Source organism: Ixodes scapularis, unplaced genomic scaffold (genome assembly GCF_016920785.2).
Source record: "Ixodes scapularis isolate PalLabHiFi unplaced genomic scaffold, ASM1692078v2 PGA_scaffold2__306_contigs__length_199485367, whole genome shotgun sequence".
NCBI lineage: Eukaryota > Metazoa > Arthropoda > Arachnida > Ixodida > Ixodidae > Ixodes > Ixodes scapularis.
The window spans coordinates 179,559,530-179,579,455 of record NW_024609857.1 but is presented as its reverse complement, the minus strand read 5'-3'; the positions used below and the strand labels follow the sequence as shown (position 1 = coordinate 179,579,455).

Genomic DNA, 19,926 nt, shown 5'->3' with positions numbered 1-19,926 from the left:
CCAGGAGAGCGTGGCATGCTTAGACAGAAAGAGGGAAATTTCAGGCGTCCGGTAGCAAAATTATGAGTTTCCGTAATGGATGCCAGGCACTAGATACTTCTACAGGCTAAGCTTGCAGAGTCAGAGTATCGCGCTCATTTTCCTTTTGCCGCCAAGTCCGGATTGGCGGAATTGCACCGACTATGCAAAATTTCTCTCAAACTAGCTGAATTTTCCTTATCCCCACGTAGAATTGATTATTACCTTAATCTGGAAAATTTGCCTTGGACTAGCACCCCTGTTCTAGTGCGTCCAACTCCGATGTGTTTCACCCTTGCCCAGCACAACCCAAGCTTCGACGCTGCGCCGATGGTGAGCTGGATGTTCGATCACAGCCACTTCCGTTGGCTGGGCACGAGCCACGCGAGCCACATTGGTGGCGTCAGAGACGACGTACGGGGCTGTGGAATCGCTATCTTCGCATATCTCAGTCGGTGGCTGGGAATCCTCAGGAACATCCGAAGAAGGCTCGACACTTGGCATCGTCACGTCCTCTGGAGCTTCAGCGTGCCTACGACCAGAATCCCACAGGTGCCATCTGTCCAGATTTTCTGCAACTATCAACCTACTATCGCTAGCATCAAGTTGCCGGTGACTTTCGCCCGTCGGAGCTTGAACACTTTGGTGGCAGCAGCGACCAAGTACGGGCGCTTTGTAATCACAATATCTGCACTTTACAATCGATGGCTGGGAATCCTCAGGAAATTTGGACAAAAACCCTAGATCTGGAAATCCGGTGTGCCTGCGCCCAGACAGAGAGGTTTATACTGAGAACCCTATTGGAAATCTGTCTATGAGGTCCACCAGTATATCTGAATTACCTTGACGTACCATTTAGAAATTATTGAGGAGTTTGAGATCTACTTCCAAGTGTTCTAAGGAGCCTGACGAACACTTTTAGCATTCCTAAACCTGTAAGAAACCCATCATGCTCTTTGAGGGGCCTGCGGCGTCTATCCCAATTCCATTGAAACCACAAGTGGGAGCAATCACTTGTCCTTCATGATATATGCGTCGGAGAAGCCTCTTGGCCGTTTTGTATCGGGCGGCCAATACCAACGTTGGAAATAGATGAGACGTTCGCCGTCCATCATTGCTGAGTCTCTGTTTTCTGTGCATTTATTTCACGGGCTGTTCACGGGCTGGACTGAAGAGAGAGCGAAAGACAGAAAGAAATGTCGCTTTCCCGACGCCTATGAGCGCGCAGTCCTCGCTCACGATGTAAAGAGGGTGCGTGCGAAGTCGGGAGGGAAACTTCTTGGTGTTTGTTTGAAAATAAACTGTTTTAGTCGAAATACAGCCTTCGTTCGAAGCTGGTGCCCCGTTTTTTTCTCCGTCCACGAGCGCTAACTGAATGTGCAAGAACCAGCGGGTGCAGTTTCGGCATCCCGTCCCATGCGTGGGATGTATCTTCCAGAGCAACTGGGTGTGTGGATCAGAAATGTCTTTCAGTTCCCGGTTTTATGTGATTTTCCGTCTGTTCGGCTCCAAAAATATCCAGCAATCAAAGACGACGCGTGAGACGTTACCGCGACGCCTGTATGAGACGACAACGTGACTGTGCTCAGGCCTTCTCAACAGCGGCGGATTTTGGTTCCGTGTTCGTTGTATTCGCTGGACGTGCTACTTACAGTGTTTGTGCACATGCGGTGTTTTTATTTGTCGAGCTACCTTACATTTAGGAATTTACTGAGCGGCTTTGAGACTACCGCAAGATATATTTTTCGCGACAAATAACTCGGTTGTTTCCGTTTGGTCTGAACGCTGCGCTTTTGTCTACAGCATCTTGCGCCTGGTTTGAGTAAACGTTGGCTCTTATCGCCTTTCGAGTTACAACAGGCATGTAAAAATGAATTTCTAATAACGTATTAAACAGAATGTTAGTCTATGATTCACAGTCATTTTAGAGTTTAAAGGGTGCAAGTCGGAGGGGGTCTCAATGTCTGAAGGTTTTGAGGGATGAAGGCCTGAAGTGGTTTGGAGGGCTGAGAGGTTTTATTGCCCGAAGAGATTCGAGGTGTTGAGAAGGCCCTATAAAACATCAAGGCAGAAATGTTATTTTCAATAGGGAGATCTTTACATTTTTAGGGAGATTTTGATAGTCTGGCAACCACAGCAGCGTGGTCGGACAACCGGAAGATGACTACTTCGTGCGCCATTTTGGGGTTCTTACTCATAGGAATTCTCTGCGATTTCTCAAGAATAAAGAAGAGACTAGGTAACACCATTTTTTATTGCGAAATACGCTGGTTCTAGCGGGCAACAAGCTCTGTCAATCGGCCTAACTCTCTCACTATAAACGGCTCTTTTGCAAGCAACCTAGGACTGCCATCTGTCCAGACTGTCTTCCACTATCAGTTATCGTTTGCGTCACGTTGGCGGTCGATCTAGCGCATCGCAGCTTCAACACTTTGGTGGCGGCAGCGACGACGTACGGGCGCTGTGTAATCGCAATATCTGCACTTTACAGGTTCGAGGCTTAATTTTGTAAAGTTTTCAGCGTTAATCTGACTTACCGTCGTTGGTGTACTTTTTTTTAAAAACCGGGACAAGTTATTTAACTACATCGGTAGTTGCTTTCGAGATATGTGGGAAAAACACTCCGGAGACCTTAATTACATGGTTAAGGCCATAGGAGAGAAGCAAATAAGTATCATAAAAGAAGTTGTCAAGGTTCTAGACGAAGTGCATCCAAAGAAACCGAGCGACTGCAAAGTTCACGATGCAAATCTTTTTGGACGATAGCGATGAAGCAGAGTTTTACGCGCATTCATTAAAACAGCAATTAAGTGTTCATAGTGCACTTAGTTTTCTTGCATTGGTTATATAAAAATGCAACATTTAACACAACTTTTTGTCAAAATAATTCTCAGAGCCTGCGCGGGAGCACTTGTTGACTATCCGTCGCCCTTCACAACTTCCGTTCAGGGCTAGTACCGGAGCTGCAAAAGCAGCTCCATGAGAATCATCCAACCACAGAACAAACACAGACCGTAGAGAAGACGTTTTCACTGTCAATTAGCAGCGAAGCTTCTTCACATCTTGGAGGAAAAAGCCCATGGCACTGGGCCGAACGAGCACCATCAAGCGGCGGGCCCGATGCCTAGTGGACGCACGCCGCGCTTTCTTTGAGGTCTTGTTGCCGCCTGCGGTTTAGTAGCACACCACGTTACCGGCTTATCGTACTATGGACCCGTAATATTAGTTCTCGCGATAATTGATTGCATCCTTCACCTACGTTGAGAGCCTAAACTGGCAAATTCAATCTCCCTTTTTTGTTTCTAAGGTTAGCCTTCGTGGCTGCGAGGGTAATGATCCCTTGTACGTAAATGAACACCTCTATATTCATAATAAGAAACTGCTCGGCAAAACTCGTGAAGAGAGAAAGAACTTGAACTTTATTGGCGCATCAAAAGTCAACTTATTAATGCGACAATCGAACAATTCGCCTGTACTGCACGCGACGTGTGAAGGAGACACGGCAAGAGTATTGTAGCTATCATGATGCCAGTGTTCATGATTTACTTCTCGTGGTCACCTTGCTTTACACTTTTCATCAGGTTAATCAATTACAACAAAACGGCAATACTTCTTTCATCTTCCATACCAATCTGCGTATTGTAAGAAAGAATCAAATGCCCTGATTGCACAAATTCCTTCAACATGAGTGTGTTTTTATGTAATAGCTCTAAGTGAAATATTACTCCAAAACAATGAAGCAGCTTTGATACCTGGATGCAGTTTGTCCTCCCTTCCACGGCTTTCTCGTGCACAAGGAGGTGGCGTCACGTTCTCTCTAAAAGACAGTATTGTCATTCAGGTTTTATCAGCTGCTTCTGTCACCTAGGATATTATAGACGCCCGTTTTATAAAACTACCTTATAATGTTAAAATTGGCGTAGTGTACCGCTCTCCTAGCTCTTCGATGACATTATTTATCCAAAAGTGCGAGCAATCTCTTACGACACTATTTCATGACCATAACTGTGGCATTGTTGTTGTAGGAGACTTCAATGTTGATTTGCAATAGGATGCTTATAATTACAATACTCTGCTTCTTGATTCATTTAACTTGCGCAATCTTACGATTAAACCTACTCGCATATTGTTGTGTCAGAACGCCGTGCTCTCTTTGGTTCTGATTGAAAGATAGTGAGTAGGCCTCAAGGCAGCTTGCTTTGAGGTCTACACACTATCCTTCAATCACAGCTAATCCGAGTTCGGCGTCATTCTAACGTCAGCGCAACTCTGCGCAATAAGCGGACGAATTGCTCTCCGCGTAGCTTGTACCCTTCGTGGTTTGTGATGCTAAAGTCCATGACAGCCTGCATTCGCTGTGGATGGTAAGGGCGCGGGCTGTACTTTGGGCATCGTACCGCAAATGCCATGAAAACTGGGATTTCACGCGAATGAAGACCAGAATATTCGCTAAAGCACCGAGCTTAGCGTAACGGAAGCGCAACAATTGCGCAGTGGTTAGCGTTTGAAATTTATTTACGGCACAGTGAGTGCAACGATAGCGATTGAGGAATGATTCGCTGCATCGTCCTGGCATATACTTTGTATTTATATAAGTTCCTAAACAGTTCCTCTTGGCAGACAGTTGGCGTGACATTGCATTCAGCCTCTATGGGAGACAAAACAAACGTAATAAAAATAACGCAAAAAACGGGCCAAAAAGACGAAGAAGCACGCAGGACAAGCGCTAACGACAAATTAAAGTTTATTGAATACTTCCAACTTTGCTACCGGCGTGCACGTGCATAATCTCGTCTCAACAATAAGATGGCGCACCGCCAAATCAATAGATATAGCCCGCCCACTGCCTGTTCAAAAAGTTAGCAAAACAGCTGGATCACACCGCCGCACAGTTAGAACGAGGAAAGAGAAAAAAAAACGAGGAAAGGGAAAAAAAAACGAGGAAAGGGAAAAAAACGAGGAAGGAAAAAAATATATAAAAAGCGCAGCGTTAATATTTACAAGCTAGGTAGTGTTAATAAAGCTGTACTCTTTCGTTTACATATACACCGATGCGACGCTGATACAAATGTCTTTGTCGCAAGCATGTATTTCTGGCGCCTCCAGCAACTCTCTTTCCAACCTTCCCTTGTCTCGTCTCTCCCCTTGCGCACCGTCCAGCATGGGGGCACAGCCACAAGTTTAGCAATGCCCCGGCAAGTGGGAACCGTAATTGTTGCGAAGAGAAGCCGCATGTTCTCGAAGTCTATCATCTAGGCAACGTCCTGTCTGGCCCATGTAAACACGACCACAAGTTAAAAGAATCCTGTAAACCACCTCAGTGGCACAAAGCACAAACTTTGTGACGTGTTTCTTGCTGCAAGCAGGTTTCTTAATTTTCGGCCCGCTTACCATACCGCACATTTTAGACAATCTGCTCGGGACAGCGAAAACAACGTCCACGTCGAACTTCTATGCTATCCTCTTCAGATTGTGTGACACTTTATGAGTATAGGGTAGCACTACAAAATTCCTTCGTTTCCTCCTGGGTGCCACGGTAGAGCTTTTCAACCTTTTTTAGACGGGATTTCACAACTCCCTGTATTATAACCGAGGGAAAACGGGAGTGTTCAGAGCGAAGTGTCTGGAGGTCAAAACTATCACTAATTACATGCGGACAGGACTTCAGCAGTGCCGGCCGGAGGCACAGCGAGGCGAAACAAAAGTTTGAGGCAGTGACTTCAATGAAAAAGGCGTCTTGAAAATCATTATATTTTGCAAGAATTCATAAAGCGGGATGGTTGTTTCCCCAGCTGCAATGTGTCTAGTAAATGGGTAGATTTATGGCTCAGGTCTGAAGCTAAGGCCTGTGGCCATATAGTTCGGGGTGTAGGGGAAAGGTGGTCGCTCTTTCCGCCGCCCCTCCCCCCCTCCTTCCTAAATTTATCACTGCTCGCAAAGATCGTCGCAGCACTAATTTTCGTAGAATAGTAGCTATAACGTTCCCTACTCGCGTAATCAATCATTTTTCTATGTCATTTCGTTACTTCACAATCACAGCCTCAAGGTACGTTTACACCTGAGAAGAAATCCGCTGCCGCGGGAGCGGAACCTCTGCAGCAGTTTCGGTCCCGCTCCCGGCGGCGTCGGCGACCAAGCCGGTTGCGTTTACATCTATTTCCTTAAAGCGGCGGTGGCTGCGCCGGCTGCGGTAGCGGTTCCCGTAACATCCCATCAAATATGACGAGAAAACGCGTGGGTTCCCACCTCGGCTGTCTCTTCCGGACGTTGCTGCTCCCTGAAGAACGCGTACTCGTGACGGAGGGAGCGTCGCGCTGCGCAAGAATGTCATTTCCGATCAGCGAAACGCCTTGTCCTGGACCAATAGGTCCTGGACCAATTCGGCTCGCCGCCGCGTTTTTCGCCCAGCGTTTTGCCCCAGTGGCGAAAGCTGGGCAGATTAGCTAGCGGATCCGCGAGTGTAAACGTACCATCAGACAGAGGTTGCCCACGTCTCTGTACAGTTTTTGTTCCGCAAATTTTGCCTCCCCTTTTTTTGTTTCATAAATGCATGCGGTATTCTCTATTCTCAAAAACGATGCACTTTTTAGTAAGTGTGGTGAGAAATTTATTAATTGCGAGCACCACCATCTTGGAAGGTCGTGGTACTAGCTAAAATACACAGAGAATTCAAAGTGAATTCAAAAGGATAAAGCAAAAAGCGACGTATGCCTAAGGCGACCTTATCATTATGTTAGGCATAATGGTTTATGTGAAAGAGACGAGTAAAACACCTCAAGAACTAGTACCCTTACGCGTATTCTTTATATGATAAAGTATGTTTGTTTGTTTTGTTTTTTTTGTGAAACGGTGGGCCCAATCCTTCCGGCAAAAAATACGCGTCGCAAAGAAAAAAAGGTTCATGATCTGGTGGTCTGTGTCAAATGGCCCATTAAGAAAAATTTTTAGCGTTCATGTTATTGGTTAATGAAGTGCTTCTTAGTACTAACATATTTAAATTTTATAATTAATGTATTGTTTTATATATAAACTTGATGCGAATCATCAAAAACAACTAAACACACCAGTATTACAATAATAGAAGACACGTGTAGCATTTTACGGTGTTTAAAAAAAATGCTCGACTTGAACTCTCTCTAGGAATAGCCTCCTATAGACTGAGGAAGCCTGGCAGATCGCCACGAGAAGCGGCCGCCATAATTGAAAAGGTGGAGCGGCAGAGAGCGGATGAGAGGACAGCCACAAGAATGGTGCCCCGCTGCGGCGAGACGCCGAAACACATTTCCTCCGAGCGACCAACTCTGTTTCGGGTCATCCCGCTGCAAATCTGTGCGCTGATGTCCAGGTTCCCCGAGAAATGGCTCTTTGATGCTCTTTGGTACCAGATCCTCGTGTTCCAAATCTGCGACAGGATACTCTATGGCTCCGTCGTCGATCTGCCAGGCTTTGTGAGAGTAGAGGAGGCTATGCTCTTGGTTTCAGCGTCTTATCGGCACGCATCTTCGCCCCAGCAATCTGCATGTCGCCCGCAAACGCAAATATATGCACGTGCGCCTTCGCGCATCCCACTTAAAAGAAGCAATATAAGAAAGACTTCAAACAACCACATGAGATTTGCCTTTTTGACGTCGGTGCCAGTCTGAAAACGCGCCTTTACTCACCTTTACGTGCAATGCGTGGCAGCGCCCACACGTTGCGCGGTTGTACCCTGCGGTGAGGGATAGGTCGCGCGGAGATGCCCTTTGATAAGAAGCCAAAACAAAGATACATGTCTAAACTGAGCACTCTTCCTGAACGACGTCAAATGCTGCGCGTGCCTTATATCATCGCAAAATCGATGGATCTAATCGTTTTGGTTTATTCCCCTTACGTTTTAATTCAAAGCGTACCGTTATATAAATGATTAAAATACATAGGTGTTAAAACGTAATTAATAACCCGATTATACTGAACGCTAATAATTTTATTTGGGAACCCTTGGCACAGACCACTACGGCATCACCCTTTTTTTACTGTTCAATGCGTAGTTTTCCCAGGAGCGTTTGGGCCAACGTTTGCCTCGACATCCTGTGTAATAATTTTACTGCGAATGCAATATGACCCCTAAAACCAACTTTTAAAAATTTAATGAGCAAAATTTTAGTAAAATAGCTCACTCATCGCGATGAATATTCACTAATCAAAAGACCGCCGAGCTTGATAGATACATGTTACTTTACCTTAGCTTAAACTCTCTGAACTAAAATCAAACACTCATGTAATAAAATGTATGGAAGACTGCTCTTTTCCTTTGATGTTGAATTCTTCTGAATATATGAACCTCTTAATATGTACGAATTACAATATTTGATCAGTTCATTCTTGAATTTCCGGTTATCCCAAAATTTGCACCTTACGAATATAAAGTGCACATTTTGTGCACTTTAGAACTGTAATGTGCACGGAATATTACATATGAAGTGCACACTAACCGAATGTTACATTTGTAGCCTCTTTTATTCTCTGCCCCATGAGACCCTTTTAATACAGTAAAACTATGCAGCAAAACTAATGGTAAGACGGCCTTCCGAAACACCTACGAGATTAGCGTTAAAGGTGTACTCCGCCGATTTTTGAGCTACCTCAACTAACTATATTTTCTCACTCCCCGGCCTTTGCCCTTTCTGATATGCTATTTAGTATCCTGAAATTCGTAATAGTTATTGCGAAATCGGCAAATGAAAATGATGCCCGCCCTTTTCAGGGCCGTGACGTCACTGGAAGGTTAGCTTGCCAGTCGGGCGAGTAGTCTAAAAAATAGAATATGCCAATCATTTGTTCCGTGCTGGAGCGCGGGGACTGGAGCGAGCTTCCAAATCATTCATTTGACACCATGAAACTGCTTCGAATCAGTGGGGAACAAATTCTACAGTCCAAAGAGTGAACCCCTGCACTTCAAATGACGTCACTTTTTCATTGTTGCCACTAGAGACTTTCAGTTTGAAAAACACGGTGAGGAGCAAAATTGTAAATTCAATAACTTCGTGAAAAAAAATTATTTTGACCTAATATTTGGGATACTATTTTCGCGAGGTATATGGCGAGGAATATGTGGAAAAAGAAGGCATCTGTGTGGGCGGCGGGTTGCTCCTGTCGTTGGCGATATTTTCTTAACTCATTGCGACAATGCTATTTTTGAGATGCTGGGGGGAGACGAGATCTTCAAGGTGTTTTGATACGTAGATTACTGCTTATTCATTGCTCTCCCACATAATGAGCTCTCGGACGCAGTTACAGCCTATTTGTTAAGCATTTTTTACGGTTTGCGCTCATAGATTAGAATTTACGCGTAAAACACTTTGGAGGGAAGAATCCAATTTTTGGATTTAAAACTTGAATTCTCGCGTGAGTACGTTCGTTGGGCCTATGAACCCCGCTTAAAAAAAGCTGTGCTGCCATACTACTCGGCCCACTCCAAACTGGTAAAAAGAGGCATCGAAACTTCGTGCCTCGGAGCCTCTTTGGCGAAATCAAATCCTGATGAAATAGGAAGCAGCTTCCAGACACAGGTCGACCGACTCTTGAGTGCGGGTTTCCCACACCACACGTTGATTGACGTTGCAGAAGGCCTAATAAAGAAGCTCATGGGCGCCGACAAGAGCCCCCGAGAGCACTTGAGGCAAAGGCCGGAAATAATTCTTTACATACATACCTGGCCTCACAATTTAAAAGAAGTTGCTTGGCCAGCGCCGCTATGCCGCGCGCGCTGGCCAAGTAGGCAGGGCGCGCGTGGCCTAATGTTGTTGCGAGATCAGAATAATGCATTTTTGCGTACAGTCCTCCAAAACCTGTTGCATGATTATCTGCCCGATTTTATTATATCGTCTAGCAACCAAAGTTGTGTCAGTGTTCGTGGATTTATGCGAGAAATAGTTTTATCTTTTCGGATGCTAAAGGTTCGTTTTTCAATGGAGTACCTATGTTCAGTTAGTCGTAAAAGGTTGTATAAAGACTTGGTAGATGTTCTTTTGCCTGTACCCCTCTATAGGTCCCTGTATTATGACTGACCAGGGAAGGATGTCTTGAAGAGAGTGAAGAAAATGCCGGTTAAGCCGTCTATCAAGTCCTTTTTCTTTCAATTACATTGTGGTGTGCTTCCTGTTAAGCCATGGCTCGAGGAGAGAGGTCTTTTTGTCCCATGGTCGGTTAACTGTCTGTTGTGTAAGAAACAAGAAACGATAGAACATGTTTTTCTGGAGTGTTGGGACGCGGTCTTTCTATGGGACATACTTCAGCGAACGTTGAAGAAAGACCTCCCCCTCGATCCATACGGCATACGTTTTTTACCGCTGGAGAACGAAGGCGGGGTTCCGTACGATTTGTTCATGCTCCTCGGCCTCCACAGCCTCTGGAGGACGAGGACAGAAGTGAACAACGCAGATGTCAAGATATGCCCCGCTGGAGACCATTTAATTGAAAGTGCCGCGTATATACGCGAAGTGTATCGCGCTTTGCAAGAGCCCCCCGACTGGGTATCTTTGCTAGATGAATTGGTCAATGTAAAACGTTTTTAGATGTAACCGCGGGGCCTCTCAGAGGTTCACGCGCTTTTAACATTTTCATATATGTGTGTTTTGTTTTTTTGTTATAGCGTTTCAATGCCTAACCAGGCAATAAAGAAAAAAAAAAAAGCGCGCGTGGCCTAATGGTTATCGCGCCTGACTCCCACGCGAAAAGCTAGGGTTCGAATCCTGGGAGCGACGTGTGTTTTGTTTATTCCTGTAATTTAGTGTTCTGGAGAATTCGAGAATCGTGTTGCTTGTTCCAGGCCCGAATGTTCCACGCGTCGAAGTTTCTACGCCGATTATTCCAGAAGACCACGCATGTACATAAGGGGCTCCGCGTGGCGAGCGGACTCAGTTTCGCCCCAGCGTTCGACTCTGCTGCTACGCCGACTTCGACGCCCGCGACGCTCCGTTATTATCTTTTGTACCCTTTTATTTTTGGCACAAGTTCGCCACATTAAACGTTTATTTATTCCTGTTTATTTCTTGTTTATTAGTCACCACCCGTGACAATATGATGCCTCAGATATTGTTTTCTGCTCCAAAAAAGCTATCTGGTTTGTTCCGAAAAATAAACGCCCCTCATTTGGCGAGTGATGGCCGCAAGAAAAAACTCAAAAACAAATTTGTGGAATGCTTCGCCTATGTGTTGGATGGCATTCCACTTACTTGCGGCCGCTCTTACGTGGGCCAAACTGGCGATGCGTCAATGACCGTGCAAGGAAGCATGCTGGTGTCAACAAACAGTCATTCTCAGGCCACTTGGTGGTGTATAGCAATAGATGCGAGTGCACTACACTTTTTCGCAGATTAAGATCCTCGGAAGGCATATGAATAAGGCAACAAGAGAGATACGGGAAGCCTTTAAAATAAAAACAAGCGGCACAAGCAAGTGTGCCAGCGAGCCTTCATTGGCCCTTCTTGATAAAGAATTTGAGTTTTTGCAGAAAGAGTGCAGCCTAGGGTAATAGCGTGGTGTGTTACGAACCGTATAGAAGTGTGGATTTTTCAATTTACACTATCATTTGCGAATACGCCAACGTGTTATCTCTTGTTCCCCTTGTTCATGTCTCTAAGGCGTTCAGTTCAGTTATAAAGAGCCTTGAGGGCGTAGTGTGTAATCATCTTTTGATGTAATAATTTTAATTTTTAATTGATGATATGTGAAAACACCTTACACCTGTAAAAATTGAAAACAATTTGAATGCACTTTTTTTTTGTGCAGGTGGAGCTTTATTTACGGAAGTCAGAATGTCCGAAAGTCAATTTAGTTCTCACTGGTGTAAACGAAACAACGGTATGTTCACCATAATCAGAGGATGGGCGTCTTTTAGCATGCCTGTCTGTTCATTTTCTTGATATTTGTAATTACAAGTTTGCTTTGAGCAAATATGAAACATTTACTGTGCGCATATTTCAATGTTACAATACGTTTATGTCAAGGTTAAGTGGGGTAAATTAAAGGGACCTTTTGGAATAATGACTTCAGTTTACAGTTAACATGTAGGCCTTCAAAACATGTCTCAATACTAGTGCCATTGAACAATAGTCGGATAAGCAATTTGGTAGATAATACTAAATAAGCGATTTAGTTGCAGAGGATAGTGATTGTGAAATTTCGGCTCAAATCGGATTCGTATCAGGTTGTGCAAATAGTAGTTACAAATAAGAATGTCCAATCAAGTATTGATTACCGAATCTTCTAATTTAATGGCACAAGAACAAAACAAAAAGCTTCAGGTACAACAAATGACGCCTATAATTATATTATTCTGTAAGGACTGCGGAAAGAGCGTCTAGCCGGAAATAGAAATGACGTTGGTAACCGCTTTCAACTACCAAAGATGTGAGACGCAGCTGAAGGATGTCAGTGCATTCACGCGAGAATATGTAGTGTTTTTAATGAACTGACCACTGACGTTCAAGAGCAAAGCCAAACCTCATCACTCGCTGCCTGCGAGTGCAAGGCTTTAGTAGAAGAGTAGGACTAAATTGATAGTTTCCTTCTTGTTTTGTTAATTATGTACTGTTGTATGGTCGGTAATTATGAAATGAGTTTGTGTAGCGTACAGATCTGTCAACAGTTATCTGGATTATTAATTTATGAATCATAATATTTTTATTAAATATTAATATTACTCTATTGCTGTGAAAAATTAAATCAAGGCGTATTAAATTAAAATTCTAATTACAACAACAGTACAAAGAAACCAACTCATACGGATTAAAACAACGCCAAGAGCATGCCACCCAGAATACATATGTACAAAAATTGTACAATGCGCTTTGCGAGAAGCACTTCTTTCTTGAAGACAAAACCATCGATGCTCCAAGCTCGGGTGGCGAGACGCGCGTGCCGAGGGCGACGCCGGTCAATTCCCTCGGGGGAACGGCGGCAGCACGAGCTCAGGCCGGGTGGCCCTCCGAGAAGGCGGCGGGACCAAGCGGTGACCGATGGGTGCCGCTGAAACCGGAAAGCGGGTTCCGTCCCGTGGCGCTAAAGGGGGGGGGGCATGTAGATGTGATACGGGTGGGCCCCGAGAGGCACTGGTCGCCACTCCCCGAACATCTGGTACACGTGCTGGTACTTGGGCTTGCCGGGGCTAAGCGGGTTCAAAAGATTGGTTCAGGCCACGGCGGGCGCCTGGCCTGGCTGCAAGTAAGCCGGGAGTGGGTAAGCCGCGTGTGGCCTACCGGCCTTCGGCCCATTTGGGCCCAGGCTCTCTCACACCACCACGGCGGAGGCCTGGACCCTGCCCCCGGTATGGTGGTGGGCGGGGGGCGGCGACAGGAACTGTTCCCGCACGTACATGGGCGGGTGCTGCTGGGGGGTCAGGTAGGGTTGTCTAATGCTGCTGCCTGCCCCGTACACTGTGGGCCGGAAGTGCTTGCGGCGAAAGGGGGCGTCCTACATTCGCTATACGGCATCTGAAAGCGTGTTCGACCGGTGCGCTTAATTTCTATACCGCCCACGTAGCGAAGGTGTTCCCCTCACGGTTGGTCGTCGTGCGTCGAACATCGCAATCCAGGCGGTTAGTTGCAGAAGCTCCGGCAAAAGAAATGAGTAAACGCACAAGTCGCCGTCTTCGGCAAATAAGAAACGAACTACTTTTTTTCAAAACGGGTAGTCATTCAAGTGATCTCCCCGCAGACGGGATTGAGATCTATAGTCGGTTACAAGTCAAGAAGTTAACAGAAGATCCTCCCGTAAGCGTGATGCGCCAGTTTCATATCTCTCCGCAATAGAAAGAAGGGTTCACTAGAAATTCTCCTTGTTCCTCTTGAATGAATTCCAACTTGTCTCCGATCCCACCTTTTAAGAAAGCGACCTTTGTATTCATTTCAGGGGTAACTGAGCCCCTGAAAGCAGCCTTTGTATCCTTTGGAGGGGGAAGCTAATCCCCGAAAGTCGTATTTGTTTCCATCAGAGGGAGAAAACTCTAATCTCCCTCTCGTAGCTTCCACAATGCTAAGTCAAAGTCGAAAGATAAAGCAATAATGTACAAAAGGCAAGACCCTCCTCGCGCGTTGGCCGCGACGTCACGGAAACGATGGGACGCTATTGGATATGGAGGTGGAGGAGGGATGTATGATTCCCTTTGAGGGGCATTTGCCGCTACCTTCTTAACCTGTAACCGACTATAGCTATATCCCCTTCGACTACAGTCCCCATACAGGCAGCATTCTTATTATAAGCTAATTTTGTTATGCTGTTCAAAATGTTTATTCATTTGGAAACTCGAATAGTACAAATCTGAGCGCCGAATGGAATTCTTCATGCTATTGCCATTAAATTCAACTTCAAAACTCCGATATTCGCACACCCATTTAGTCGAATGTAATTGAGGTAACGACGAAAGTACTGCCTACAACTTATTTTTTTCAACTTAAGTGTAAGCGAGGCACGTAAACAAATGCAGGGTTACCTCGAAACAATAAAAATTTACGTATGCACCTATATCTGAAAACTTCTCATAAAATAATGGAAATATAATGTCTGCCCTTAGAATTATATACATTACACAGGGATAGCTAAACTAAGCCTGTGCTTTGATGTATTTCAGGGAGAAGAGGAGTCTCGCTTTGAGAAAACGGATAACGAATCAAGTGTAAAGCACCTTGACCCAACATTTACACTGGGATTGTTCCAGCATTGGGTTAAAAAAAATATAGGTTTTAATAATGATGTCATTGTATTCTTGCTAACCAGGTAACGAAGAAGTTCTTTGGGTATTTTGTCGGAATTGAATGTTAGCAAATAATGAAGTCTTCTTTATTCCTTAAAAAAAGCATCATCTTCGAAGATAACATTGGGAATGGAATTAGTCCGAATGGTAAGTTATGTTGCAGCATATATATCTAGCGGTTGCAATAATATCTTTTTAAAATAGAGAAATTATTTCCTGAGTACACATCGTGGAGAATGCTAGTCCTGAGAATTTTTGTCGAATTTACACAAGCCATACGTAGACGTCGGCGCGCGCATGTCTATCAGAAATGGGACAAATTTTCGCTCAGGTCCTTTGTACCTGATATTTACTGATAATTGCTTGCGTTTTCTTTACGGTGTCCTTACTGCTCGTCATTCCTTCTCGGACTGACGGGCAGTAAGAATTTGTGCGGGAGCTGCTCCGCTCCCTTCTACGGAAGGCAGCAGTTTTTCGCTAGCTACGGGACCTGCAAGCGAAGATTTCACTGCAAATGCACGAACGTTGGGGAAGGGGATTACGACCTACTCATGGTGAACGGAACCAGCAGCTAAAAGTTCTCTACGTGTGTCAAGCGCCTGGGCTCGTAAGAAGCGAAGGTTTTGGTGACGTCTATTCGTCTACTTTAATCGAAGAAATCATTTCGCACTGCAACAATGAATCGCCCGTTACCGAGGCCAATCTTCAGAAGCTCGTCGCGCAGCTTTGAAACAAAATTGACAAACAGGCGAACGATGCATTACGACTGCAGCTATCTCAAAACACGAACCTCCTGCGAAAGCATGTGCACCTTTGGAAGTGCCAGGTTTGCCAGCGAGACGATCAAGTAACTTCGCTGCTGCGTTGAAAATTCCGAGCAAGTCTACAACAAGCACCGGTGCTGGTAGTATCGGCAGACAATCAACTAAAGCCCTTCGTTTTCCGCAACGCTCAAATTCGACAAGGCCACTCAACCAGACACCGAGAGGGATGACGTAGACGGCAAAGGGTTCCAGACAGACATACGAAAGGAAAGGGTCAATCTTGCCGAAGGAGGAAACACCGTCAGCAAGCTGAGCTCCGTGCCACGTCAGCCAAGTCGTCGAGAGGTCTTCATTTCCCGAATGAATCTACTTACTACTGAATATGACATTGCGGAATTCCTGACTGGTGTTCACAAAGGCAAGTCGACGAAGTGCACCGAGCTTCCAACCAAGCATGACAGTTATGCGTCTTTTCACGTATCAGTTGAATACGATGACTTTGATGAAGTTAACAGACCTGACATTTGGCCGACAAAGTACCGTTTTCGCCCCTTTGTCGGCATTCTTAAAGAAGTCTTGGCCACTTCGGTTTATCAGCGTCAAACAGTGCAGTGTAGCTGATTACTGTAGCTTAGTATAGGTTGAATATTTGTTTTAGGTATTCCAGGTATTGTATAAATTGTTATACTAAAATTATTTCGACGTGATTTAATAGTATTCTTCTTTATATGGCTGTGCTATATTTCTCAACTTGCTCTTCGGTACAAATATACTGAACACAAATTTCGTATAAAAGTTGGGAATCGCGGAAAGCTTCCTTGGACACTAAAATATTATCTATGGAAAGCTCAGCTTGATAAACACCATGTCACAATGCCGAATTCGTCTGTTCAATTACTTTTACACAGAAAGACAAGTTTTTCCTGAAATTTGCTTTGTCGTAGCACTCATGTAGAAGTGCACGTTTTATTTGGTGCTATTGCAGATTATCTGCAATGTTAGCGTGCATTCGTAAAAAATAAAAATAAAAATAGAAAAACAAGTATTCGCGTTAGAACGTTTTTTTTTTTTTTTTTTTTTTTTTTGGCATAGTAAAGGCTTGACCACACTAGCGTGAACGGCGCCGCCGTCCGGCGTCCCAACGCGAGGAGTCCACATTGGCCTCCGTTTTGCAGGCGTCACGTGACAGCACTGGATCCCGCGATCGCGCCTCCCGTCGGATTTCCCGCTCTTTCGTCGTCTGCTCTTCGTTAGATTCTTCCGTTCCGCACTCGCTGTCTAGACGGTAGGAGTTCATATTGACCTGGTGATCAGCGTGAATGTGATTATCCTAGCCTGCTCGCTGATCTTGCGACGTCGCCGCGCTCTGAAGGGAAGGAGGCGCAGGTTTTGGGTCCGGCCGAGTTGGTTCTACCGAAACACCGAAGGACAGGACAGCTCTGGCGCGCCGCCGGGGCTTTGCTGCCCCGGCGGCGCGCCAGAGATGAAGGCTACTCTCGAAAGTGTCACCAAATCAACACGACATCCGTCACAACAGAGACGACATGCAACAAGTGCCACGGAGAAACTCACTTGTAATTCCGAATTCCTCTCCTATAATTTCCCAGCGGTGAGTTTCAAGGAACCGCTCCGTAGGGGAAGGCATCGGGGGGAAATAGGGGGAGCAGACGACACGAAACACGTCCTTCGCTTCGAGACGCGCCGAGGACCGGCTTGAGCGTTGCCATGGCATCGCGACGTCACAATCTACGCCACCTCCCATTGGCTCCTATCTTCTGCGGCGTGCGGCGCTAAGCTCTGAACCGCGCAAGGAGCGGTTGGGTGTGCGGCGCCGCACGTCGTGACGTTGAAGCCGAAAACTGGTTTCCGCCGGCAACCGGCAGCGACGACCGTCGCGCCGCAGGCCTCCGAAACGCCAATGTGGTCGTGCCTTAAATCATTGTGAAACATTTTCTAAACGCACTTGATATATGTGTATGTTAATATTACGTGTCGCTTAGTGACTAAAAAATTATGTCATAACCTGGGACACCGGCCTTTTTGTGGTGTCGCGGCTGTCCAGAGCCTAATCTATTATTATTAATATTATTATTATTATTATTATTATTATTATTATTATTATTATTATTATTATTATTATTATTATTATTATTATGGTGTTCTTAAAAAACGCGTTGTTTTCTTCGGATGTACAGTTATCGTTCAAGTCAGCGGAGACAATAGCACTGTGTATCTTTACTTCTGTCTTTGAAATCTACTTACTTGCCTTTTATAGACCGCCTTCTGGAAAAATTTCCGAATTTATCTTTGACCTGCATAAAGGCCTACAAACTTTGCCGAATCATGCATCGCTGTGCCTTGTAGGCGATTTTAACATCGACCTTTTGAAAATTTCCAAATCTTTGGTTTGTGAATATCTTACTCTTTTGGCCGATCACGGTATTGAACCTCTGATACTTGCACCCACAAGGGAAGAAATTTTGGGAGACAAGTTAGTGATCTTCATCCACTACAACAAATGCGGCAGTTATATCACACAAACTAGCGGACCATTACTTTGTAGCCTGCCACTTGGAATTTTCGGTTTGCGCTTCAGAACCAATCCCCAAAAAGATTCGTCGTCTTGAACTTGTAGATAAAAAAAAATTCGATCACTTAATATCTACTCATGCTTGGTATACTTTTCAACGATCTGTAGCTCAATATGACATCTACTCATCCTTTGTGCTACTAATCAAGGAGTTCTCGCAAGCTTCAAAAAGGGTTGTTATGCTAAAGCAAAGGAAAACAAATATCCGCTGGCTAAATACCGAAATACTGTCTGCTATAAAACTTAAGGAATTGACCTGGAAAAGATGTCGCCGCTCGCCTCATAACACCAGCCTACGTGACGACTTCAGAACATTACGGAACAGAGTGAGTGCGCTTATTAGATCTGCGAAGCGGCTCTATTTTCAGAAGCAATTCACTGACTCTCGATGCAACTCAATTAAAACCTGGTCTTTAATTAACGAATTGCGCGGAGCTACATCGCCTCGTTTAAAAGCAAACAATATCAATGGTGTTTTTGGACATAGTGCGCAAGCTACGGCCAATATCTTTAACAACTTCTTCCCCTCCTTCTCGGCCAGAGCACGCTCAAATGCCACACCGTCATCTTTTCCAAATTCGAATTTAACTTCCGCATTTCTCCCTAAAATGTCCATTAATGATTTGGAGTCGATCATATTAGAGCTCAAACCTAATAAAGCTCCAGGTCACGATAATATATGTCTTATTGATCTTCGCAGAAATTTAAGGTACATACAGGACACACTTCTTATGTTTAACGAAATAATCGAGACTGGGTCTATTCCAAATGAAATGAAAACTGCCATTGTAAAACCGCTTTACAAGGGAGGGCAACGAGATAAAGTAGAAAACTATCGACCAATATCTATTCTATCATGCCTAGTTCAAATATTGGAAAAATTTATTTATAGAACCATGGCTTCTTTCGTTGATAAATATAACATAATAGCTTCTCCTCAATATGGTTTTATTCCAGGACGGGGTACACAAGCACTGCTCGAAACACTCTCTGACAACCTAAATTTAGGTTTTGAACACAACCTGTTTAGCTGTGCATGCTTCCTCGACGTTGTGAAGGCGTTCGACACTGTGCGCCATTCGATTTTGGTACAAAAACGTTCTTCTGTTGGTTTCCGGGGACCTTTCCTGTGTCTATTACAAAATTTTCTGCAAGATCGATCCCAAGTGGTTTCCGATCGACGGTGTATACAGTGCCAAAGTTTTCTTAAAAGCGGGTGTTCCTCAAGGTTCAGTTCTTTCTCCTCTTCTATTTAATATATATGTGAATGATATGTCTAGCATGGTATCAAACTGTACCCTTTTTCAATATGCTGATGATACACTCCTACTAACGAGTCATCGGTCTTATCATACAGCAATACAAATGCTTCAGGAATGTACACATAAACTCATGGAATGGTTTGAAATTAATCTTATAAACATAAATATCTCCAAAACAAAGCTTGCCTGCTTTCGCAATCCTCTAAAAGTTGTGGTTCTAAATATTCCTTTTCTTCTTCACACATCACACTGTGTAGGATGTCATTGCAGTCCAATTCCTTACTCAGGAATTGGACTACAATCAAAGTGGATGCCTAAAATACTTAGGCATCCACTTCGATTCGGACCTTTCATGGAATTCCCATCTGACAATAGCATGTTCAAAACTAAGAAGCGTCCTATGCTTACTCTACAAGATTAAGACGTTTTTACCTTTCGGAATTCGCAAGCTCTTAGCCTACTCTTTAGGATATAGTATACTTCGGTATGGCATTACAGTTTTCGGCCAATGTTCTGGATTATGGCATAAGAAAGTAAATAATATCTTAAAAAGTATTGTAC

At 44.5% G+C, this 19,926-nt stretch overlaps 1 protein-coding gene across 1 annotated transcript in view; it reads left to right on the top strand.

Moving 5' to 3' along the window:
- Positions 1-19,926, top strand: part of LOC115317357 (A disintegrin and metalloproteinase with thrombospondin motifs 5-like) — a 66,327-nt gene that overhangs the window by 23,298 nt on the left and 23,103 nt on the right. Inside the window, exons 3-5 of the mRNA XM_040222743.2 lie at positions 11,788-11,859; positions 14,627-14,772; positions 14,853-14,896. Of these exons, the coding sequence (XP_040078677.2) occupies positions 11,788-11,859; positions 14,627-14,772; positions 14,853-14,896 (262 nt within the window). The remainder of the gene's footprint in view (positions 1-11,787; positions 11,860-14,626; positions 14,773-14,852; positions 14,897-19,926) is intronic.